Below are 24,916 nucleotides of genomic sequence, written 5' to 3'. Positions count from 1 at the left end.
CAGGCATCCGCTTCCATGTCGGCCCCAAAGTGCCAAAGGGGGGGGACGCAACTGGGGCAGGCACCTGGGCCTTCTCACCTTCACAGGGCTCGGAACGCTTCTGCCTTTCCAAGATGCCCAGGGCAGCTGTTGTGTGGGCTTGGAGCGATATGTAAAGGTTTCCCTTGCTCGAAAGCTAGTCGAGCCTGACTCTAGGGGGGCAGTGCTCATCTCAGTTTCCAAGCCGAAGAGCCGGCGCTGTCCGAAGACGTTTCCGTGGCCATGTGGCCGGCATGACTAAACGTCGAGGCGCACGGCACGCTGTGACCTTCCCACTGAAGTGGAACCTATTTATCTACTTGCAATTTCTTGCTTTCAAACTGCTAGGTTGGCAGGCAAAGGAGGGGATGCAACTGGGGCGGACACCTGAACCTTCTCACCTTCACAGGGCTTGGAAAGCTCCTGCCCTCCCAAGATGCCCAGGGCAGCTGTTGTGTGGGATTGGAGCGATACACGGAGATAAAAAGGGCTCTCCTGCGTCATGCTGGAGTCCCCACAAGGCCAGGCAGCCCACAAGCAGGCCACAAGGACAACAGACCTCCTCTGCTGTGGCCCCCATGCTGAACAACAGGTCTTCAGAGGGACACCATCTCTGTACCTGGAGGTTTCATGGAGACAACCATGGGCAACAGCCATCTGTTGGCCAGCCCTCCGTGAATTTGCTTCCTCCCATTATAAAGCCATCAGCTATCGCTACATCTTGCGGCAGGCAGTTCCATAAGTTAAATTATTTGCGGTGTGAATTCACGTGCCTTGAATTCACTGCCCATCAACTTTGTCAGGTAACCCCAAGTCCTAGTGTCAAGAGGAGAGAAGGAAGAAGAGTTCTCACTGCCCAAAAGTTTTCTGTGTATAAAAAGAGCCCTGCTGGATCAGGCCAGTGGTCCATCTAGTCCAGCCTCCTGCCCCACACAGTGGCCAACCAGTTCCTCTGGAGGGCCAAAAACAGGGCAGAGAGGCTTTCCCCTGATCAGAACATTAGAGGAGCCCTGCTGGATCAGACCAGTGGTCCATCTAGTCCAGCATCCCGTCTCATACAATGGCCGACCAGTTCCTCTGGCAGTCCAACAAGATGGCGTAGAAGCCAAGGCCTTCACCTGAAGTTGCCTCCTGGCACTGGGATCCTGTGGTTTAGTGCCTCCGAACATGGAGGTTCCCTTCAGTCGCCACGACTAGTAGCCACTGATAGACCTCTCCTCCATGAATCTATCTAGTCCTCCTTTAAAGCAGTTTATTCTTGTAGCCATCAGTACATCCTCTGGCAGCGAATGCCACATTTTAATCACTCTCTGTGTAAAGAGGTATTTTTTTGTTTTGTATGCACATAAAAGGTATGGCATACACACATTCACTGCATCTGCAAAAAGAGTCCAGGTGTGCTCACTTTACAAATGAAACCAGGGACCAGTACCTGGACAAAGGTAGGATTTAAATCCCATGTTCAGCTGTACATACGTGGAATGTAACCTGAGAATTACTCAACACGCGTATAAAGAAAAATACTGCTTTACCCAGAGAGGGATAAAAACATGGAATTCGCTGCCAGAGGATGTGGTGATGGCCACAGGCCTAGGCAGCTGGGGGGTTAGACAGATGCACTGAGTGGCTACTAGTCACTTAGAGATGTAAAATTTCCGGAAATTTTGAAGCTCGGAAAAAAAACCGGCTTTTTTCCGGGGTTTTTCGGGCGGAAAGGGAAATTTTCGGAAAAATTGAAAAAAATGCTACATTCGCATTTCTTTTGTCTTTCCTAGATTGAAAGTCATTCTGTTACTTTAGGAACATAAAATATGACTATGGATATTTTTACTTGGCATGAAATTATCACAACTAGCATATTAAAAATAGAGTGTATCCAAACAATTATTACAAACAGAATACCCATCCACATGCAAAAACAAAACTGAAACTTTTTTATTTTCTTCTGACAATCGCACCTCCTAAAGGAAGAAATGCATCTTGTTCTTGCATTGGAGAGTTCAGTTTGTAACCTAGGACTTGCTTGTCCTCAGTGCACAGAAATTAGATCAATCTGATACCATATATATATATTTTAGAAATGATTTGGTAAATATTTGAACACCTTGTCTTAAAATATTTTATTCATCATGTTAAAATAAAACATTCCATAATCATTTTTTTTCTTTTCTTTTTTCAATTTTTCCAGTTTTTTGGAAAAAAACAAAAAGGCTTCAGGAAAAAAACGGGGGGGAAACGGTTTTCCCCAAAAATTTTCCTGTTTTTTTCCAGGCCTTCACATCTCTAATAATCCCTAGAAAAGAGTTTGCTATTTTCACCACTGAAGCACACTGGGTGGACACTTCCACTGGGCTCTCCACTACGACCCCAAGACCTTTTCTCCTCTCAGTCGCAGCAAGTTCAGACCCCCGTCAGCTTATACGTGAAGTATTTATGTAGAAAATTTCTATGCTGCCTCTCCAGGGAACTTGGATCAGAGTTGGTTTTTGTTGGCTTTCCACCGCTAAGCGTCAATCACAGCAAGAGCAGATTTTTCAAAGTCGGTGAAAAGATCCTGGAATTCCCAAAAACTGTGGCAAAGCCACTGCTGGCAAATCTGCAAAACTGCAGCCACAGTGGATTTTGAATGTGCCAAGTTATGAATCTGCAATCAAACTTCGTTCAACAGGGGATGCTTCCTTAACTGACCCTCACAAGCATGAGAAATTCCCTTCTGTGTTTGGCAGTAAACACTGCCAAACCTCCAGGACATGATTCACGTAATTATAATCACCACATGTCCCAGCAGTCAAAACAGGTGATGTGTGCATATGCACCAATGCCGTCAGGGAATGGAGGAGTGAGAAGAACCATGCACCTTCATGCATGGGAGGAGAGAGAAACACACTCCTCCACCACCCTTAAGAACATAAGAGAAGCCAACGTTGGATCAGGCCAATGGCCCATCCAGTCCAACACTCGGTCACACAGCGGCCAAAAATACCAGGGGCCCTCAGGAGGTCCAGCAGTGGGGCCAGGACACTAGAAGCCCTCCCACTGTTGCCCCCCCCCCCAAATGCACCAAGAATACAGAGCATCACTTGCCCCAGACCGAGAGTTCCTATCTATACCTTGTGGCTAATAGCCCCTGATGGACCTCTGCTCTATATGTTTCTCCAGTTCCCTCTTGAAGCAGCCCATGCTTGTAGCCGCCACCACCTCCTGTCGCAGTGAATTCCACGTGTTAATCACTCTTTGGGTGAAGGACTTCCTTTTATCTGTTCAACCCTGACTGCTCAGCAATTTCATGGAGTGCCCAGGAGTTCTTGTATTGTGAGAAGGGGAGAGAAGTATTTCTTTCTCCACCTGCTCTATCCCGTGCATAACCTTATAAACCTCGATCATGTCACCCCACAGCCGTCGTTTCTCCAAGCTAAAGAGCCCCAAGCGTTTTAACCCTTACCTCCAGCCAGCCGTGGGAAGGTGCGGTACCTGTCCAGGTTTTCAGAGACCTGCTTCCAGAGGCGCTTGAAGGTTCTGAAAAAGGGAGAGAAGGAGACAGTGAAAGGACCTGATGAAGAAAAGGGACAGATAGCGTCTCCATCAGCAGTGAGTTCCGCAGGATAAGACACTGGGTGAAGCACACTCCTGCGCAACAATTTCTGCCTCTTCTGCGCTCTCCTTTGCTGCCCTTTGGGCCTGGAGCTCCTTCTTCCTATATGTCCACATTGGGGCCACCTCTCTCTCCCCCCCCCCATTTCCTTTCTGAAATACACCTTCACAAAACAGACAGAATGGGAGGGACTTGGCTTGACAGCAGCACATGTGAAAGGGATCTAGGTGTTCTGGTTGATCACAAGCTAAACATGAGCCTGCAGTGCGATGTGGCTGTGAAGAAAGCTAAGGCAATCTTAGGATGCATTAACAGAAGCCTTGTGTCCAGATCACGAGAGGTGGTAGTTCCACTCTATTCTGCTATGGTCAGGTCTCACCTGGAGTCCTGTGTCCAGTTTTGGGCACCACATTTGAGGAAGGATGTTGACAAGCTCGAGCGTGTCCAGAAGAGGGCAACCAGGATGGTGAGAGGGTTGGAATCCAAGTCTTATGAGGAAAGGTTGAAAGAGCTGGGTCTGTTTAGCCTGGGAAAGAGAAGGCTTAGAGGGGACATGATTGCGGTCTTCAAGTATTTGAAGGGCTGTCATGTAGAAGATGGAGTAGATCTATGCTCTCTTGCTCCGGATTGCAAGACTAGATCGAATGGGTGGAAATTACAAGGGAGTCGTTACCGGCTAAATATCAGGAGAAACTTCCTAACTGTAAGCGTGGTTGAGCAGTGGAACAGACTGCCTCGGGAGGTGGTGGATGCTCCTTCGCTGGACATTTTCAAGTGGAGGCTGGGGTGCAGGGGGGTGGACTAGATGACCTGCAAGGTCCCTTCCAACTCTAACATTCCATGATTCTACGAAACAGCAAGAGCCCTTGATCCTGCAGCACGCACACACACCCTTTACGATCAAAGACGGCAGGCTCCTGGGTCAGGGAACCGGGGGTCTTTTTAAGTCTTGCCCTACTAGTGCCTAGGGGCAAAGGAGGACCACAGGATACGCAGGATAAAAAGGTCACCCTTTGGCATTTTTAGACTCTACCCTTCCCCTACCCACAAGGACTAAGAACTTGACTCCCCCCCCCACTTTAAGGAATCTCAAGTCAGCTAAATTCTCTTCTCCTCCTTGCCTAACTTTTTCTCAGCAGGTGCTTTCTTCCTCCAGATGTGTCCCGGGGGGGGGGCTGCTTCCACCCCACCCAGCCCCTCTCTCCTGCTTCTGCTCCCCCCCCCTCCGATTCCAGAGGCCGCAAGACTATTAAGAAGCAGGGAGGCCTCCGCAAAACCTCTGAACGTGGCTACGGTTGGGTGCGCCTCTCGCTTCTTAAAGATGGGGACCTCATAAATTAGCACCAGCGAGTGGAACTCCTGGTGAGAGGCCATTAGCATTTTTATTGTTTTGAAAAGCAGGGGTTTGGTCACACTTGGAATCAGAAAAAAGCAATGGGGGGGGGGTGTTTGGAGAAGGCACCAGGGAGAAAGGACTGAATCATCTCTCTCTCTCTCTCTCTTGCTTTGCCTGTGTGGCTACAGACAGGAAGTAGAACTTTACAAACAGGAAGTGTGGCAAATGTGACTTTCAACACAGAGGGCGGAATCTCATCTTTTTTTTTAAAAAAAAGGGGGAGGAATGGAAGCATGCTTTGCCCCAAATTTGATGCCCCACATCTCTGGTTTGTTTCTCACAGGGGCTTCACCCTTTCCACGAATGATCATCATGCGTGACTTGAATCCATAGGTGAAGGCTGATAAAAGTGCGGTTAACACAAATTCACTGATTTGTGGGCTCTTTTTGTAGCAGGAACTCCTTTGCATATTAGGTGACACACCCCTAATATAGCCAATCCTTCAAGAGCTTACAGAGCTCTTCTTACTAGAGGATGGGCTACATTAGGGGTGTGTCGCCTAACATGCAAAGGAGTTCCTGCTACAAAAAGAGCCCTTTGTGCCATTCTAATATGAGAGAGAGGACCATAGGTCAGCGGTAGAGAACCCGCTTTGCACGCAGAAGGTCCCTAGCATGAACCATAAGGAAAAGTGGGGTATAAATATTTTCATTAATAAATAAGCTGAACCCTGGGACCTCCAGTTACAAAATCTCAAGCCACAGGGTACCAGGAAAAACCCCTGTCTGTCTGAGACCCTGGAAAGCCGCTGCCCCAGTCACAGGATGGCCTAAGGGTGCCAGGCTCAGAGATTTATATGTTTTAAATCAGGGGCGTCGAACTCATTTGTTATGAGGGCCGGATCTGACATAAATGAGACCTCGTCGGGCCATGTGTGTCATCAACTGTAATGCCAGGTAGCGGAGATATAAACTTTATAAAGGACACAAACACAAAAGGTTGTTTTTTTACTTAAAATAAAATTAGCGCTCTTGCAATATTTTGTTTATTTAACCGTCTGATAACTGACACCTCTTGCTCTGAATTATTGCATCAAGATGTCTGTGCTGCTGCAATCTTGAGTATGCTGCTCAGGCGTGTATCTATAAGCTGCAAACTACGATGGCGCAGCAGCGGCAGAACTGGAAGAAGAAGCAGCAGAAGACAGCCACTTCTACTGCGGGCCTAACAGAAGCCCTCCGGGGGCCTGATCCGGCCCGCGGGCCACATGTTTGACATTCCTGTTTTAAATGACTGTTAATTTTAAGTTATTTATATGTTTCCTGATGTTTTAATAGTATCTGTTTTTATGACTGTTGTAAGCTGTGCTGAGCAGCAGCAGCAGCAGCAGTAATAATCATAATAATAATAATAATAAAAATGGGACAAGCACAGGGAGAATTAAGGCGAGGGCCGAGTCCCCAGCAGGAGTCTGCCCTTGGGCCCTCCCTGGTTTCCTCCAAGACTCAGCCACAGATGGGAGCCCACGCTTGAAAAACGGTCAGCTCGGGAGAACTCGCCCAACACTGGGCTCAGTAGGGATGTGCATTCGGTTCATCTGAACCGAAAATGGCCCATTCGGGCCCCTTCTGGGCTGCTGCGGGCCAATTCAGATTCTCTGATCTGAATTGGCTTGCTGCCGAATTGCTGCCGAATTTCAGCGGCAATTCTGCCCCATTATATCCTATGGGCCATTGAAGTAACTTTTTCCCCCACCATAGAGAACAATGGAGGGGATGGGGGGCAACCTGTTTGGGGGCCCATAGAATTGGACCCCCTGGTCCAATGTTCTTAAAACTTGGTGAGTATCTTGGGGAGAGGCTCCAACAGCTACCCTGAGAGCTTGGAGCCTCTCTCCCAAACCCCCTCCCCTCCAGCCCCCAGACTATACCCTATGTTTCCGCCATTGACTTCAATGGCCCATAGGATATAATGGGGCCGAAATTGACATTGGGCTGGCCAAAAGACTCCCCAATGGCTCCCACTGCCGAAATTGACATGCAGAAGTCTTTCTGCCCCATTCGGCCGAATCCGAATGGGGTCAAGTTTATTTATTTATTTTTGCACACCCCTACCCGCCCCCCCCGCCCCCCGTCACCTGACGCACGACTGAGCCACGGAGATTTCTGAGCCTGAAGAATGCTGAGAGAGAAACGCCCCGCCCTCTTCCAAAGCCCTGACCTAATTCGCAAGCCCCCAATCAGGATGCTAGAATCACAAACAATGCAATGGATTTAGCCCTGACACGGACAGCCCAGGCTGGCTGAATCCCGGGAGCTAAGCAGGGCCAGCTGTGGTTAGTTCTTAGATGGGAGACTCCCAAGGAAGTCAAGGGCTGTGACGCAGAGGCAGGCAACGACAAGCCACCTCTGCCTGTCTTTGGCTCAGGCTAGCCGAGTCTCAGGAGCTAAGCAGGGACGGCCCTAGTTAGTATTTGGAAAGGAGACGACCCAGGAAGTCCAGGGTCACTACGAAGAGGCGGGCCGTTGTAGGAGAGCAGTGCAGACATCTGCGTGGCAAACCCAAATGGATTCACTGTTCTCCTGCCTGTTCTCCAGGCTAATTGCACAAGGCAGAAACATCTGCTGATGTGCTGAGTTCATCGTGAGAAGCTACCTTGGCAGAGGGACAAGAGATAAGGAGCTGTGAGCTTCCGGGATCAACACATTCCACAATGATCGTATGCCTGTAACTTTCCCTTACGCGGGGAGAAAAAGGGAGGGGGAAAGGAGGAGATGGACTTTCAATAAATATAGCTGGTGAGTGAGAGGATTCATTCAAGGATTCATTCAGTCAGTCAGCTTTCTGCAGAAGCTGTTTGTGTCCTGTCTTCTTTGAACCCCGGCAAACTACAGGCCATGGCAAACCACCACCAACTGTCTCTTACCTTGAGAACCCCGAAAAAGCTGATCCCCTGAAAATGTTGTTGGCCTCTAAGGTGGCACTGGACTTGAATGCAGCTGTTTTAAAAACCGGTTAAACTGAATACAACTCTGCAACATTTTGCCCCCCCCCCCCTTCATTCAGTGTTTCTGGTCATTCCTCTTCCACAGCAACGTGGGGGACTGCTGAGCAGGGCCCCTCCCCCCCTCACTCACGGGACGCTGCCAGTGAAGTTGAGCCCGCAGAAGTGCTCCGAGGCCGTCACTGTGTCGCCAAAAACGGGGCCGTCAGCTGGGACAAACTGGATAACGCTGGGAGGGAGGCCGGCTTCCAAGAGGCTCTTGTAGACGGTATAGCTCGACAGGATGGCCGTGTCGCTGGGTTTCCAAAGGACCACATTACCCTGGTGTTCGTGGGGAACGGGACAACAAAAACTCACATCAATCCTCTTTCAGAGGTCTTTCAGACCAGTGCTAGATAAAAAAGGAATTTAAAAAACCACTGCACATCCTTAAATAGGTGAAGGAGCAGTGCCGGATTTACGCATAAGCTAAATAAGCTACAGCTTAGGGCCTCGCAATCTGCTGAGGCCTCAAATAAAAACACAATATAAAAATGATTTCAAATATTAAAAAGGCGTATATATTTTAAATTTTTCTGAGACCAGCTGATGTAATTTAAAACAGTAGGGGGCCTCTGGGTTTTGTATAGCTTAGGGCCTCAGCAAGTCTAAATCCGGCCCTGTGAAGGAGGCAGTGCTCCCTCTAAGCTGTGGACTCTTGTGAGCAAGCATTCTACTTTGTGAGCTACCAGCATTAAAGTTGTGAGTGAGCGATTTGGCAGCTGCACAAATTAGTTTGCTCTGGAGCAGTGTTCCCTCTAAGCTGAGTTAGTGTGAGCTAGCTCACAGCTTTTTAGTCTCCGGCTCACACATTTTTGTCTGAGCTCAGGAAGGATGGCTCTGGAGCAAACTAATTCATAGAATAGCCAAATCTCTTGCTCACAACTTTACTACCAGTAGCTCACAAAGTAGAATTTTTGTTCACTAGACTTCACAGCTTAGAGGGAACATTGCTCTGGAGCCCTCCTTCCTGAGCTAAGGCAAAAGTGTGTGGGCCGGAGGCTAAAAAAACTGTGAGCTAGCTCACACTAACTCAGCTGAGAGGGAACACTGGAAGGAGGTAGTGGGGATAGCGTGGGAATTCTACTAGGGTCTCCTATTCACCCTCAGTTAATTCAGATCTGTCCCAGGAATCCAAGCAAACCAGTTCTAGAGGAAGCTGCAAAGAACATTACTGGATCAGACTGATGGTCTACCTAGTCCAGCAGAGTTTCCAAAGTGGCTAACCAGATGCCTCCTGAAAGTCCTACATGCAGAGACAGAGAGGCCAAAGTGTCCCCCTGTTATTCCCTCCCCCAGCAACTGGCTTTCAGAGGTACACTGCCTCTGGCCATGGAGGCTCCATTCTGTCATCATAGCTAATAGCCATCGGTGAGCCATTATTCTGAACGGTCTAATCCCCTTTTAAAGCCACCCAGGTTAGCAGCCATCGCTGTGAGAATTTCTGACTTCCTATGAAATTTTGCAAAGTTGTTATTTATTTTTTTTAAAAAAAAGCGCCCCCTAAATGCTTCTCTTTTGATTCTCAGCTCAGCCGTCAGGAGGGGCCCCCAGACGGCTGGCTCCGGTGATAGATCCCACGCAAAAGAACCATTTTCCTTAAGAACCGCCGAGCACCGCTGGAAGATACGGCATCCCGGACGCGCGGATGCTCACCATCAAAGCGGGAGCCCCTGCCAGGTTTCCTCCGATGGCGGTGAAATTAAAGGGAGAGACGGCAGCGACGAAACCCTGGAGGAGTGGGGAGAAAGGGATGAGCGACACGCTGCAATCAGCAGGCTCCGAAGGACGACAAGCGTGTCAAAGAAGAGGGCGGGACAGAGACGCCAGCCAGCCGAGGGACCCGCCGGAATGTCATTAGCTTCTATCCTACACAGGGGGACATTTCAAAGGAACACGGAAAGCCGCAGAAGGGGACACAGAGTCCTGAATTCTCACCTCTGCTCTCAAGCTTTTATTTTTGGGGGCAAGTGGCTAGCCCTCATGAAGATAAGCCCAGAAGCTGGGGGGGAGTGGGAGGGGGGCTATTTAAGACCCCCAGGAGCCAGGACTTCCCCCTCCCCCACAACTAGCAAAAGAAGTAATTTGAACAACAGCATATTTTGGAAGTGGGAAAAAAGAGTAAGAGTCCAGGAACACCTTAAAGACTAACAGAATTATCCGATATCTGAAGAAGCGAGCCGGGACTCCCGAAACCTCCTCCTCTGCCACAGATTTTGCTCGTCCTGAAGGTGCTCCTGGACTCCCGCTCTTTTCTTCTGCTACAGACTAACACTTGATCATTTGAAAGGACGGGGAATGCACCAAATCTGGGGTTCTTTTTGTAGAACATGCGGCCCTGCTGACGCGGGGCCACCAACGGCAGACTGTGAGAAACAGAGGAAGGTGAACAAAAGGACTTGAAGGGCCGTCATGCAGAGGGCGGAGCGGAGTGGTTTTCTGCTGCCGCAGAACCAACAGACTGAGACCCTGTGCCCTGGTGGGTCTGTGCCGTGCTGATCCAACCGGAAATACATGATAATTGATTAGACAACAACCCTATAACTGTTGTTGGCTATGCCCACCATGGCAAATAACAGAATTGTACTTCACCCATCGCATATGTATAATTAGCATTTTACAATTGGTCTAGAACTGTTTAAATCTGTTCTTAACTTTTTATACAATCCGCCCTGAGCCTGCTTCGGTGGGGGTAAAGGAAAAGGTTCCCTTGCTCGAAAGCCAGTCGAATCCGACTCTAGGGTTGCGGTGCTCATCTCCGTTTCCAAGCCGAAGAGCCAGCGCTGTCCGAAGACGTTTCCGTGGTCATGTGGCCGGCATGACTAAACCCCAAGGCGCACGGAACGCTGTTACCTTCCCACCGAAGTGGTCCCTATTTATCTACTTGCAATTTCTTGCTTTCGAACTGCTAGGTTGGCAGGAGCTGGAACTAGAGATGGGAGCTCACTCCGTCATGCGGCACCCGGGTCTCGAACTGCTGAACTACCGACCTTCCACAGCCTGCAGTTCAGCGTCTTAACCACTTGAGCCACCGCAGCTCGGTGGGGGAGGGCAGGGTAAAATTGAATGAATAAACAAATTAATTAACTCACTAACTAACCAACAGGCTGAAATTAAATCAAAAGAGGTTTCGGCTCAATGTCAGGAAGCACTTCCTGGCAGTTAGAGCGGTTTGTTCCTCGGTGGAACCGGCTTCCTGGGGAGGTGGCGGGCTCTCCTTCTTTGGAGGAGGTTTTCAAACATGGGCTAGGTGGCCCCACCTGACAGCAATGCGGATTCTGTGGATTTAAGCAGATCGGGAGAGGGAGGGCAGGAAGGGTTGCCTCAGGGCTTAGTTCTTGCGGCCCTTTCTGACATGCCCAGGGAAATGCTGCCACTTTGGGGTCAGGAAGGAATCCAGGCCAGACTGGCTGGGGACCCTGGAGGTTTTTGCCTTCCTCTGGGCACAGAGCAGGGGGGTCACTGGGGGAGGGGGGCAGGGAGCTGTGAATTTCCTGCACTGTGCAAGGGGGGCAGGACCAGAGGACCACTGGGGACCCTTCCAGCTCTGTGTTTCTAACCACGGTCCCTGGCCCCCAGAGCTTATTCTAAGAAGGAGAAGGAGAAGAAGAAGAAGAGAAGAGATTGGATTTATACCCCCCCCCTTCACTACCCAAAGGTGTCTCAGAGCGGCTTACAAACTCCTTTCCCTTCCCCTCCCCACAACAGACACCCTGGGAGGTCGGTGGGGCTGAGAGAGCTCTTTTAAGGACTGCTCCTGAGAGAACTTGTGACTGGCCCAAGGTCACACCAGCAGCTGCTTGTGGAGGAGTGAGGAATCAAACCCAGTTCTCCCAGATTAGAAGAGGAGGAGGAGGAGGAGACTGGATTTATACCCCATGGCCCTTCACTCCCCAAAGGAGTCTCAGAGCGGCTTACAATCTCCTTTCCCTTCCCCTCCTCACAACAGACACCCGGTGAGGTGGGTGGGGCTGAGAGAGCTCTTGACAGAAATGGCTCTTTTTCAAGGACAGCTCATGACTGAACTACGGCTTGCTCAAGGTCATCCAGCAAGTGCAAGTGGAGGAGGAGTGGGGAATCAAACCCGGTTCTCCCAGATTAGAGTCCGCGCACTTAACCACGACACCAAACTGGCTCTTTGCTGGGCAGGTGCTCAACCTCCTCTTCTCCAGACTGAACATTCCCAAGAAGTCCCTCAGCCTTTCCTCACATGGCTTCTTGGCCTCCAGCCCCCCCCGATCATCCTCATCGTTCTCCATTCATCCATCCCAAATCCATTTTTAAGAACTTAAAAGTTGGCCAAGCACCCTTATGCAGGGAAGTCCCACCAGAACTACTTCACAATGTTGCTGTGAGGATATGATTGGGGGGTGGGGGGCAGGAGGACCTATGTTTGGAATGAAGGAAGGGGAGAGAAAATTGAACAATAAAGGAAGAAGTCCATAATCCCAGCTCAAACACCCCCCGCCCAAGGATCAGCCGCCACAGGGGCCGTGGCCCCTCACTGCACCTCCAGCCCCCGGTACACCATGCTGTTGGTGCTGGGGGGGACGCTGAGGGGCTGCTGCTCCTCCAGTTCCAGGGCGTATTTGGCATTGAAGCGGAAGAAGTCAATCAGCTCAGCAGCCGCGTCGATCTCTGCCTGAATGACCGTCTTAGCCTAGAAAACAGAGAGTCGGGGGAAAGAGCTCAACAGCTTTCAGAAGGGAAGACAACGAAAACGAAGACGAAGAGGAGGAGGAGATTGGATTTATACCCCACCCTTCATTACCCAAGGGAGTCTCAGAGCGGATTACAAACTCCTTTCCCTTCCCCTCCCCACGACAGACACCCTGTGAGGTAGGCGGGGCTGAGAGAGCTCTGAAAGAACCGCTCCTGAGAGAAGAAGAGACTGGATTTATACCCCTTTCCCTTCCCCTCCCCACAACAGACACCCTGTGAGGTAGGTGGGCTAAGAGAGCTCTTTCTAGAACTGTCCTTGAGAGAACAGCTGTGCCAGAACTACGGCTTGCCCAAGGTCATCCAGCAGGTGCAAGTGGAGGAGTGAGGAATCAGATTAGACTTCACACACTTAACTACGACACCAAGTGGTTAAGAGCCAGTTTGGTGTAGTGGTTAAGTGCGCGGACTCTGATCAGGGAGAACCGGGTTTGATTCCCCACTCCTCCTCCACTTGCACCTGGCTGGATGACCTTGGGCAAGCCGTAGCTCTGATAAGAGCTGTCCTTGAAAAAGAGCAGTTTCTGCCAGAGCTCTCTCAGCCCCACCTACCTCACAGGCAGTGTTCCCTCTAAGCTGAGTTAGTGTGAGCTAGCTCACAGTTCTTTAGCCTCTGGCTCACACATTTTTGTCTTAGCTCAGGAAGGATGGCTCCAGAGCAAACCGGTTTATGCAGTAGCCAAATCGCTTGCTCACAAGTTTAATGCCAGGAGCTCACAAGGTAAAATTTTTGCTCACAAGACTCCATGGCTTAGAGGGAGCACTGCTCACAGGGTGTCTGTTGTGGGGAGGGGAGGGGAAAGGAGATTGTAAGCCGCTCTGAGACTCCTTTTGGGTAGTGAAGGGCGGGTTATAAATCCAATATCTTCTCTTCTTCTTCTTCAAACTGGCTGTCCGGAGAGAAAGGTCCCTCATGGATGCATTACGTGTGTTTCTGTGTGTGGAAGCTGCCGTTAAGTCGCAGCCGACTTCTGGCGACCCTGTCGGGCTTTCAAGGCGAGAGACTGACAGAGGTGGTTTGCCGTTGCCTTCCTAGGGAAGCATACCGGAATCCTCATTTGCCCTGGGAGTTCTGTCTCAGAAAATTTTCCTTTGGGGAAGACTTGGCTAGAAGTGTTTTACATCTGTGTAAGGTCTACTTGTTGGGAGTTACAACTTAAAACACTGTTCAGTATTTACTGAGTTAATACTGTTTACTAAATCACATGTTTGTTTGTAACCAATAAGTTTAGAGAGCTAGAAAGCCCGGCAACTTCAGATCTAGTTTGTTGTTCTGATTGGAGACGAGAGCGGCTAGTATTAGCATTTTATGGCTCTTTGTCCTGAGCAAGAAGAAGTTTAGTCTCATTTAGTCTCCATTACTTTTCTGCCATGTTCTGTCTAGCTGTAAGGATGTAGGAATATAGCTCTTTGTTTGTTATTTTTCATCCCATATACCTTTTCCCCATGCTAGGTTGTAGTAAACTTTTATATTTTAAACACACCATGGACTCTGACTCTTTAATACTCTGCTGAATGCTGATTACTCTGCTGATTAACTTTAGAAATTAATAACAATAACCCAACACTACTCCATATCTACCCAACTGACATCCACCAAGGAATCAATTTTCTTCCCCTGGTCAGATTCCATCCCCTCCCAAATAAGGGTGAAGAAGAAGAGAAGAGACTAGATTTATCCCCCGCCCTTCACTCGGAGTCTCTCAGAGCGGCTTACAAACTCCTTTCCCTTCCCCTCCCCACAACAGACACCCTTGTGAGGTGGGTGGCGTTGATAGAGCTCTCTTGAGAACTGCCCTTGAGAGAACAGCTCTGAGAGAACTTGTGACTGACCCAAGGTCACACCAGCCAGGTGCAAGTGAAGGAGTGGGGAATCAAACCCGGTTCTCCCAGATTAGAGTCCATGCTCCTAACCACTGCACCAAACTGGCTCTCAAACTGGTGGAAGGTCCCGGTCACTAAGAACTTTGCAAAAAGTTCAGTCAGCTACGATTTCTTCCGTGGCAGATAGCAAAAACAAGCAGGGGTGGAATTCTATCTCAAGGGTGGTGTCGTGGTTAGAGCCCCGGACTAGGAAGACCTGGGAGACCCAGGTCTGAATCCCCACCTGTGCCACGGAAGCTGGCTGGGTGACCCGGGGCCCGTCGGAGACAGTCATAAGAACATAAGAGAAGCCAATGTTGGATCAGGCCAAAGGCCCATCCAGTCCAGCACTCTGTCACACAGTGGCCAGAAATACCAGGGGCCATCAAGAGATCCAGCAGTGGGGCCAGGAGGACACTAGAAGCCCTCCCACTGTTGCCCCCCCCAAAAAACACCAAGAATACAGAGCATCACTTGCCCCAGAGTCCCTATCTACACCTTTGTCTAATAGCCACCGATGGACCTCTGCTCCATATGCCTATCTAATTCCCTTTTGAAGCCGTCCATGCTTGTAGCCGCCACCACTTCCTGCGGCAGTGAATTCCATGTGAGAATCACTCTTTGGGTGAAGAAGCCTGACCTACTCCACAGGGTTGTTGTGAGGCTAAAATGGTAGAGAGGATGACGTCAGGGGAGGGGGGAGCAGAGAAAGAAAGCAACTTTAACTTTAAAGGTGTTCTTAAAGACACACACACACCGTCGCCAGCTGGCTTGGAAAAGGCCTTGTCTCTTTAAATCCCTTCTCCAAGCCCGATGGAATGGGGGCAGGGCGTGGGTTAGATGCATTTGGAAGATGCATTTAAAGTTGCTTTCTTTCCACCTCTCCCTCCTCCCATCTATTTGTTTCTTTCCATCTATTTGCTTTCTTTCCGTTTTCTTTCTTTCCACCTTTCTTTCTCCTCTCTTTCTTCCCTCCCTCCCCATCTAAAGTTAAATATCATTATCAATATCTATTTTTTACCCCTTTTGTTTTTATTTTTGGCAGTCTCGTCTAATGTTAATAAAGAGCAAATTTGCACATTTTCCAATAAAAACGTGTGGGTCCTATTCCTTCGTGTCTCGCGGCTCTCAAACACCTGACGTTTATCCTACGTGGCTCTTCCGTTAAGCAAGTTTGGCCACCCCTGGCCCAAGGCCACCCAGCAGGCTGCCTGTGGAGGAGGAGTGGGGAACCAAACCCGGTTCTCCAGTTCAGAGTCTGCCGCTCTTAGTCACTACTCCACGCCGGCTAGGTGAGCGGGGGCCTCCTCCTGGGCCCGTCCTGAATCCCACCCCTGAGAAGAGCCACAAAGCCGGGTCTGCTCAGGCGAAATTTTTCGTGTGGACAGAGGACAAGCTGCGGCTGCCAGTCCCAGCCACTGCTCCCACAATCCCTTGCACCGCTCACGGGGTTTCCAGCCTGGCCACCTACACCCCTTGCCTCACCTGTCCGACCATGGTCTTGGCCAGCACCTCTGCCCTCCGGGGTCCACTCAATATGTCGGCGGCTTTGAAAAAAATCTGTGCCCGGTCTTGGACGGGCCGAAGGTCCCACTCCTTCCTCGCGGCCACTGCAGCGTTGATGGCTTTGTTCAGCAAGTCCTGTTTGGCAGGCAGAAGAGCCACACTGCAGCACTGCATCCAACAGACGACATCCGCCTCTCACAAACCCTCCCCCCTCTGCTACCTGCCCACCAAATCCTCCCCCTTCCATCCTCCACCCTCCCCTAGCTTCCCCAGGCATTCTGCCCAGATCCTGTTAGATGTTCAGTGCGAGACTGAAGCCTTTTTATCAAGCCACAACCACAGACTCATGCAGACACACAACAGACAGCCTCTTCTGAAGACAAGCCCGTCTGCTGCAGCTCTTCATCAGGAGTGACTGAGCAACCCAGTCGTGCCTGATGGAGAGAGACGTGATAATTATCCACCTCTGCAGCAGAGACTGATCAGTAGGGAAGAAGCAGTAAATCATGCAGAGATGCAGCGGGCAGGCTCCTCTCTGGGCAGGTACTCACCTTATCGGCATAGCAGTATTTGGCCACTTTGTGTGAATGCTTAAAAGGCTGGGGGGGGAAAGGAAACAGAGCTTGAATACAGGCTCAGCGAAAGAAAGAAAAAGCATTTTCAAGGTAATTCTGCAGTCCCCAGAGAAATTTTTACCAGCTGTGTTTTATCAAGAACTAGATTACAGTGTATTATTAACGGATTATTAAACGTCTTAATTGATAATGTTAGGTTTTACATTCTTTTCTGTAGTTTGCTTTTATATTCATACGATGACTTGAATGCAACCTTGGGCAGGGAGGCAGCAAAAGCATTTTAAATGAAAAAAACCCACAAAGTCAAATCAACTGATCACCGCCAGGCTGCTGCTGCTGAAACAAATTTGGGGAAAGGGCGGCTCCCTGGACTTCAGAGTCTGCGTGCAAAAGCATCTGAATTTCCAGCCTGGGTCTTTTTTGAAATCACCTGTGCAGTGATGGATGCTGGTGGGCGGAGGAGGGGGGGGAGTGAACTTGCCAAATTAATATTACTGTCGTCATCTTTATCATCAAGACTGCATTTTTTAAAAAAAAGTTAAGCTATCTCTCTTTCTCTCTTTTTAAAATGTCCTTCGGAACAAAACTTCAAAATCGAAATGTTCAGCTGCAGATTCTGACCCCCTGCTGGTTTTGAAAATGGGATGAAATCCGATGACGACTCTGTGCAAGTGGGACTCACCGACACTTGATACCGCACGTCTGCCGTCCACACCTCCTCACCCCCCACGACACATGGAATCTCTTCTGTCTTGTCTTTCAAGTCGTTCAGAGCCTACAAAGACAAGAGGCCCCATAAGAACCGTCAGATTTGCTGCCCTGTTAGCCAAAGGCCACAGGCTCCAGAAGAAGAATTTGCACACACACCCTAATTACCTAGGTTAAAAGCAGGGAGTGGACAGTTTCTATCAAGGAAATGGCCCAAGGTGGAAGAAGAAGAAGAAGAGATTAAATGTATACCCCGCCCTTCACTACCCAAAGGTGTCTCAGAGCGGCTCCTCTCCCTCCCCCTCCCCACAACAGACACCCCGTGAGGCAGGTGGGGCTGAGAGAGCTCTGACAGAAACTGCTCTTTTTTCAAGGACAGCTCTTATCAGAACTATGGCTTGCCAAAAGTCATCCAGCCAGGTGCAAGCGGAGGAGTGGGGAGTCAAACCCGGTTCTCCCAGATTAGAGTCCGCGCACTTAACCACGACACCAAACTGGAGAAGTAAAAACTGCCATGCCTGGTGCTACGGCCCTGATCCATCTCAGACTCCACTCTCCCCCCGTGTTGCTTTTTAAGACTAAAGTGTATTTTGGGGATCCCAGAATCCGGCTCTTTGAGATCAGGACGGGGTGCAGGAAGAGGGGTGGGACAGGCCATCCAAAATATTATTAGAGACCAGTCCCTCCACAAGACTTAGTAAAGATGCTCAAAACACAAACTGGGGAGGAGGGGAGGAAGAGGAAGGGATTCTGCCCCCCCCCATACCTTCTGGAGAGCCTGCCGTTCGGGGCTGCCTGGCTTGAACTCCAAGATGGGTTCGTTGGTCACCTCCGCTGCCACACGGTGTTGCCATCGCAGCCTGGAGAAGAGGAAAGAGGCTGGTGGTTCACTCGGGTCTAAGTCAATCATTGGGAGTCCCACTGTCTTGCAGGCCCATCGGGACGCGGCCAAAGGTGCCCCGCGCCTCCCCCAAAAAGAGCATGACCTTTGGATGCAGAAGGCCCTGATTCCAGTACTTGGCATCTCAATCGATGCCAGCTTGCAAGTTGTGGGAACAAGCATTCTCTGCCTAAGATCCTGGAGAACATAGGGCGCAGGAATGACCATCCAAAAGGGACCAACGGCCCCTGGAAGAAAAACCATCTCGTATTGCTGTCATTGCAATTTCTGTTTTGGTTTCAGACTTTGCCAGTTTATGCAGTCCCTCACTTAAGCTGAAAGAACTGGAAAACAATTGTGCCAAACTTAGTTTTAGCTGAATATACATCCCCAAATCACTGAAAATGTAAGTACCCAGAGAAGAGGAGTTGGACTTCTGGGGAGAGCTCCTTACGATGATGGTGCACCATGACACAGTGGGTTTTGGAGGAAGGAAATTCGTTGTAAACAACAGGAGAGATATTTTTAATACCCTCCTAAAATACATCTCAGGGCATAAAGCAAGAAATAGGAATATGGCTTTTACTGGAAGTCTCTTAAGATTTGGCAATATATCTCTGCAGAGTTTAAGTCCAGAAATACCCATGCTAACGGGAGGTTTGTACACGGGATGCTATTAAGTTACTAATGCTACTACTCATGTTAATACAAATTCTTGTAATTCCTTAACGACTAGCAAACTGATATGGCATAATCTTTTGGGAGCTAGAGCCCATGATGTATGGCTCAGAAAAGCTTATGCAACGGAGACTCTTTTTAATTATCAGAGTTATTAGGTGCCGCAAGACTCTGTTATTACAGCTGCAACAGATAACACACCTAACCCAGAAAAAGCAAGAGTCCAGGAGCATCTTCAAGACTAACAAAATTTGTGGTCGGGTAGGAGCTTTCGTGAGTGACTACTCACTTCTTCAGTCACTGCTGCTAACCCAATGTAACATTTACGTAGCACTTTCAGCATTCACATCAATCTAGAGATTACCCTTGCTGAAATCCTTACAGCATTCCTATGAGGTAGGCCACTAGAATCCTCCCCTTCTATACAGTTACAGAAACATATGGAATTAACGTTCCCAGATGCAGTGACAGGTGCTGCTGGGCGAGATGGTTTTTTAAAAAGCGTTGGATGATTCAACAACTATTAGCCATGGCAGCTATATGGAACCTCCATGTTCAGAGGCAGCGAAGGAGGAGGAGGACGAGATTGGATTTATACCCTGCCCTTCACTACCCGAAGGAGTCTCAGAGCGGCTTACAATCTCCTTTCCCTTCCCCCTCCCCACAACAGACACCCTGTGAGGTAGGTGGGGCTGAGAGAGCTCTTTCGAGGACTGCTCTTGAGAGAGCTGTGACTGACCCAAAGTCACACCAGCAGCTGCATGTGGAGGAGTGGGGAATCAAGTAAGTATATTACAGGGAAAATTCTAAATAGGTGTGGGTCCAACAATGAATGTTATAGTGACTATTGTTAATGTATTTTTAGAATCAATGAATGTGTCAACTTGACGGTAACACTGAATATGAGATTCCTATATAGGGTAAGATGGATTTACTTATCAACTTTTATACTCACTTTATTTTATAGAGACTGATAAACCAATGTAACATAATGTAATTTCAATGTAATATCACTGGAATTCTGTGTTTATAGATTTGTTCCTTAGGAAAGACCAGAGGTCTGAAATATCCAGAATAAGTGTTGAAAGAGAGATTGAATTTGGAGCAGACTGCTTTTGAGAATAGAAGACTGCTAGAAGGATATTGACGGAGAGAGTTTGGAGCAGACTGCGATGTGTAATTTTATTGACCTTCTTATTTTTCCTATGAAGGAATAAGTAGTTGTTTTTCATTAGCAGACACTAAGTGATGTTATGGCTTTAATCTACTCTTTCGTCATTGTATTATTTTGTGGGCATTTAGCACACATCTGTATATATTTTTTTCATACCGGAGTGGGGAATCAAACCTGGTTCTACCAGATCAGAGTCAGTGCTCCTAACCACTACACCAACCTGGCAATCGCTGACAGCAATAACAGGAGAAACTGGCCTCTGTGACCCACTTTGTGGGCATTTGGTGGGCCACTGTGGGGGGGGAAAGGATGCTGGTCTAAATGAACTTTTGGTCTGATCCAGGAAGGATAGGAGTGGTATAGTGGTTAGAATATTAGATTGGGATCTAGGGGACTCGGGTTCGAAACCCCACAGGGTCATGGGCACTTGTTGGGTGGCCTCAGGCCAACTACGCACTCTCAGCCTCACCTGCTTCATGGGGTTATTGTGGTAAGGATGAAACGGAGAAAGGGGAGAATGCTGAAAGCTATTTTGGGTCCCCACTGAGGAAAAAAGCAGGGCTGAAATATCTGAATCAGTAAGCTTCTTATGTTACTTTTTGTGAACTTTGTACAAGTCTCAAAGACTTGCACACAAAACGTTCTTCGGAAGGCCACACTTCAGCAAATCCATCCTTCCAAATGCCTGCTTTTTAAGCCCAAAGTCCAGAGTGGGAAAAGTTTGGTCAGCACACCAGATGCCTCTGCAAGTCACGAGACCCTGCTGCGTCCTGATGCAAAGGCCGGGCCATTTGGCATGCCCGAGATCCCGGCGGTCGGCACCTGGCACACAGAAGGAACGTCAGCTTCTAGCAAATCCAGAAGCAGTTCGGAACAGTGCACCGGAGGGATACAGACCAGCTGCCTGTGTTTGCTTTCCCCAGACAGCAGCTCTGCCTCACAGAGCTCCTGGCCACCTTCCTATCACTTGCAACTCCGATAAGTTCAAGCCCTCATTAGCTGCGATAAGGGCCATAAGGAAAGGTATGGGACAGATAAAGAGAGCACACGTTAGTTCTTCCTGGGGCAGGGCAAGGAAAGTGGATTCAGAGAGATACAGGAAGAGCTTCTGGAAACACAGCGGCTGAGTAGGAGACCTCAATTTAGGACAGTGGAGGGGGGCTACTTTCCCGGGGCCCCAGCACCAGCACACACAAAACACTTCAGGTTTACCTCTGTGGCATTATATATACAATGGCTGATCCATGGATGAAGATTAAAGTGCCATAAAGTAATTGAAGTGTTTTATTATAACAACCGATGCCAAGTAAAAATGGTTTTACTGCAATTTTTTTCTTTTTTGAGCTCTGAATGCTTTGCCGCTGTTTCTCCGGCTGTCTGAATTTCTTGTTCCAGGGGGATTTTAAGGATACCGTTTTGTTTCATGAGGACTGATCCGTTGCATCTGAAGAGTTGGGCACCAGGCCCCAAACGCTTGTGCTGGGATATCATTATATTATTATTATTATCATTATTATTATCATTATTACCCTTCGCCCCAATTAGGATCAACGAGGCAGCAAACATTTTTTTAAAAAATCAAAACATTCCAGCAATTAAAAATACAGCTAAAACTATAAAATAATTCCATTGGAACCACACAAACAGACCACATTAGAAGGAGGGCCAGTATGTCAGACTGGGGGGGATGTCAGACGAAACAAAAAAGGCTTCACTGACTGGGGAAAGACACCGGCAGAGGGAGGGAGACCCGTCTCCCTGTGGACAGAGTTCCAAAGATTTGATGCCACCCCTGAGAAGGCCGTTTTTCAGCCTGCCACCTGTAGGGTGACCAGCTCTGGGTTCGGAAATACTTGGGAGGTCTGGAGGGCGGGGCCTGAGGAGGGCGGGGTTTGGGGAGGGGAGGGGCCTCAGCAGGGTATAATGCCGTAGAGTCCGTTTTCTCCAGGGGGACTGATCTCTGTTCCCTGGAGATAACATAAGAACATAAGAGACGCCAATGTTGGATCAGGCCAAAGGCCCATCCAGTACAACACTCCTTGTCACACAGTGGCCAGAAATACCAGGTGCCATCAGTAGGTTCCCCAGTGGGGCCAGGACATTAGAAGCCCTCCCACTGTTGACCCCCCCCCAAGCACCAAGAAGACAGAGCATCACTTGCCCCAGAGCCCCTATCTATACCTTGTGGCTAATAGCCACTGATGGACCTCTGCTCCATATGCTTATCTAATTCCCTCTTGAAGCCGTCCATGCTTGTAGCCGCCGCCACCTCCTGTGGCACTGAATTCCAAGTGTTAATCACTCTTTGGGTGAAGAAGTGCTTCCTTTTATCTGTTCTAACCCGACCGCTCAGCAATTTCATGGAGTGCCCACGAGTTCTTATATTGTGAGGAAGGGAGAAAAGGACCTCTTTCTCTACCTGCTCTGTCCCATGCATAATCTTATAAACCTCAATCATGTCTCCCCTCAGTCGTCGTTTCTCCAAGGGATACAGATCCCAGGAGCACTCCAGCCACCACCTGGAGGTTGGCAACATCAGCCACCCGTCTAGCTTCAGATGGCGGGAGCAACCAAGGCAGGGCCTCCAAAGATGACCGGCGTGTACAGGTAGGTTCATATGGGAGGAAGTGGAGTTCAAACTGTGTTTGTCTGCAAGGTGTCACGGGATTTCTGTCCATGAGCTGCCTTGGAAACCTTAAGTGAAGGGCAAGGGGGAAATACTGATAGAACTAAACAAGAATATCAGACAACGCAGTGTTCCCTCTAAGCTGAGTCAGTGTGGGCCAGCTCAGAGTTTTTTAGCCTCCGGCACACACATTTTTGTCTCGGCTCAGGAAGGATATGGCTCCAGAGCAAAGTGATGTTATGCAGCAGCCAAATCGCTCGCTCACCACTTTAATGCCAGTGGCTCACAAAGTAGAATTTTTGCTCACGAGACTCCACAGCTTAGGGGGAGCATTGCAGACAAGCAAAGGTGGCTGAGCCTGAGGGTACCTGTAGTCCAGCATCCTGTTCCCCACAGGGGCCCGTCTACCAGAGGCTCTCAGGAAGCCCACCCGCAGGGGAAACAGGGGCCAAAGCCTCCTCCTGTCGTTGGGTGAGGGAAGGCGGAAAAGACTTCTCCCCTGGAAGGATGCTGCCTTTGGCAGTGGAAGCTCCATTTAGCACAGCCGACGGGCTAACCCCTTTCGAAACAGGATAATAATGAGCATCCTCCAAGAAAGGTGCGCCGGGTGCCTTCTTATGACTCAGACCCCGCAGGCTGAAGCTTCAGCCCCACAGTTCAGTTTCAGAGGCTCTGACCCTGCTTGGTGCCTGGAATGATGAAATGCCAGAATCCCTCCTGGGGGGGGGGGGGAGCCTTACACAAGACCAGCAGAACGTGTTTCTGGTCCTTTCTCTTTCCTTTTAAGCATTAAGGCCCAGTGGCCTGCACTCTGCAGTGGGGGGAAGTTTCTGGGTCTGGGCAAAGGCCTGAAAACTCAAGGTCGGCTGCAAGTAGACACTGGGATCCGGCTGCTATGCTTCTGGGGTTGCCAACTCTGTGTTGGGAAATTCCTGGAGATTTGTGGGTGGAGCCTTGGAAGGGCAGGGTTCGAGCAGGGGAGGTGGGGGTGGTGATAATACCACAGAGTCCATCTTCTCAAGCAGTCATTTTCTCCAGGGGAACTAATCCCTGTCTTCTGGAGATCGGCTGTAAGTCTGGGAGACCTCTGGGCCTCGCCTGGAGGTTGGCAGCCCTACATGTTCAGGGCAGGGGACAATTCCCAGAACACCCCCCCCCCATTGCAACTGCTTCCAAGGCATCCAAACCCCACCCCGAAGGTTAAGCATTGCAATTGTGAAAGTGAAAACGTTCTCGCAAGAGGGAGGGATTGCTCCTCTAGAAGAGCCCCACCTCAAAAAGAAGGGGGCCAACCTTGCACTGAAATAACCGGGGGAGGGGGCAGGGGGGTCTTAAAGACAGGGCACGGGGATCGCCCTACACAGAATTGCGGAGGGGTGGGGGGTTTGGCGGAATGGATGGGAAGGGCGCAGAAGTGGAAGGGGACAGAGAGCAGAAATGGAGACATGTTCCCCTGCTGCCATAATTCAAGCAGAGGGGATCCACTCTGCCTGGGAAAGACGGAAGGGACAGCCTCCACCGTCCTATCCTTATAGGGGAAAGTTAGTCCAACTCCAGACAACTCCTGCAAGGGCTGACCCCAAAGGAAAGGAAAGGAAAGGCTAGCAAGACCCCCTCCCCAGGAACGGGGGAACAAGGGAGTGGGGGATCCGCTACGGAAATGCCACTGGCAAAAGAACCTCCCCCCCCCCCGCATAAAATGCAAAAAGAAAGGGGGGGGTCTGCCATAGAAGACCCCTCGCCCTGACAGAGGGGAGAAACCAGCTGACCCCCTGCTTCAAGGGGGAGGGGAGAGGAGGAAAGCATCCCGGGCATGCGTACACGCCCCAATGCAGCCCCCCCCCCACTCACCCCACCCTGGGCAGCGTCCTCCGCAGCAGCAGCAGCGGCAGCAGCATGGTCCTGGGCGGGGAGGGCGCAGAAGGGGATCCCCAGCCTGGGCGCCGCGCACGCCGGAGACGGGAGCGCCTGGTCGGACCGGACCATTCGCATGGAGCCGGGGGGGAGAGCTGTGTACACTTTCACTTTTCCAGGGAGGGAGCAAGACGGCTGTTGCCTGCCCTGCCCGAAGCTCCCTTGCAGATGAAAACAACCAACTTTTAAAAAAAAATTCTTCCAGAGATCAGAGCGGTCCCCCCTTTCTTAGCTCAAACGCCCTCTCTCCCCCCTTCAAGAGCAGCGTATGGTCTCGTCCTTT

The 24,916-nt window shown here is 49.8% G+C and overlaps 1 protein-coding gene across 2 annotated transcripts in view; it reads right to left on the bottom strand.

Annotated features, from left to right (window-relative positions):
- Positions 1 to 24,682, bottom strand: part of ALDH4A1 (aldehyde dehydrogenase 4 family member A1) — a 34,179-nt gene extending 9,497 nt beyond the window's left edge. The window contains exons 1-9 of one of the 2 annotated variants that reach the window (XM_015412584.1): positions 24,571 to 24,682; positions 18,128 to 18,221; positions 17,336 to 17,428; positions 16,630 to 16,677; positions 16,058 to 16,213; positions 12,501 to 12,650; positions 9,647 to 9,721; positions 8,085 to 8,272; positions 3,461 to 3,534 (exon numbers count right to left, since the gene is read on the bottom strand). In XM_015412584.1, the coding sequence (XP_015268070.1) occupies positions 3,461 to 3,534; positions 8,085 to 8,272; positions 9,647 to 9,721; positions 12,501 to 12,650; positions 16,058 to 16,213; positions 16,630 to 16,677; positions 17,336 to 17,428; positions 18,128 to 18,221; positions 24,571 to 24,617 (925 nt within the window). In that variant the 5' untranslated portion in view covers positions 24,618 to 24,682. The remainder of the gene's footprint in view (positions 1 to 3,460; positions 3,535 to 8,084; positions 8,273 to 9,646; positions 9,722 to 12,500; positions 12,651 to 16,057; positions 16,214 to 16,629; positions 16,678 to 17,335; positions 17,429 to 18,127; positions 18,222 to 24,570) is intronic. The other variant, XM_015412586.1, reaches the window with a different exon arrangement.
- Between the last annotated feature and the right edge of the window lie 234 nt (positions 24,683 to 24,916).

Source organism: Gekko japonicus, unplaced genomic scaffold, assembly GCF_001447785.1.
Source record: "Gekko japonicus isolate JY-2015 unplaced genomic scaffold, Gekko_japonicus_V1.1 scaffold131, whole genome shotgun sequence".
NCBI lineage: Eukaryota > Metazoa > Chordata > Lepidosauria > Squamata > Gekkonidae > Gekko > Gekko japonicus.
The sequence above is the reverse complement of the archived record's forward strand: the minus strand, read 5'-3'. Positions and strand labels throughout refer to the sequence as shown.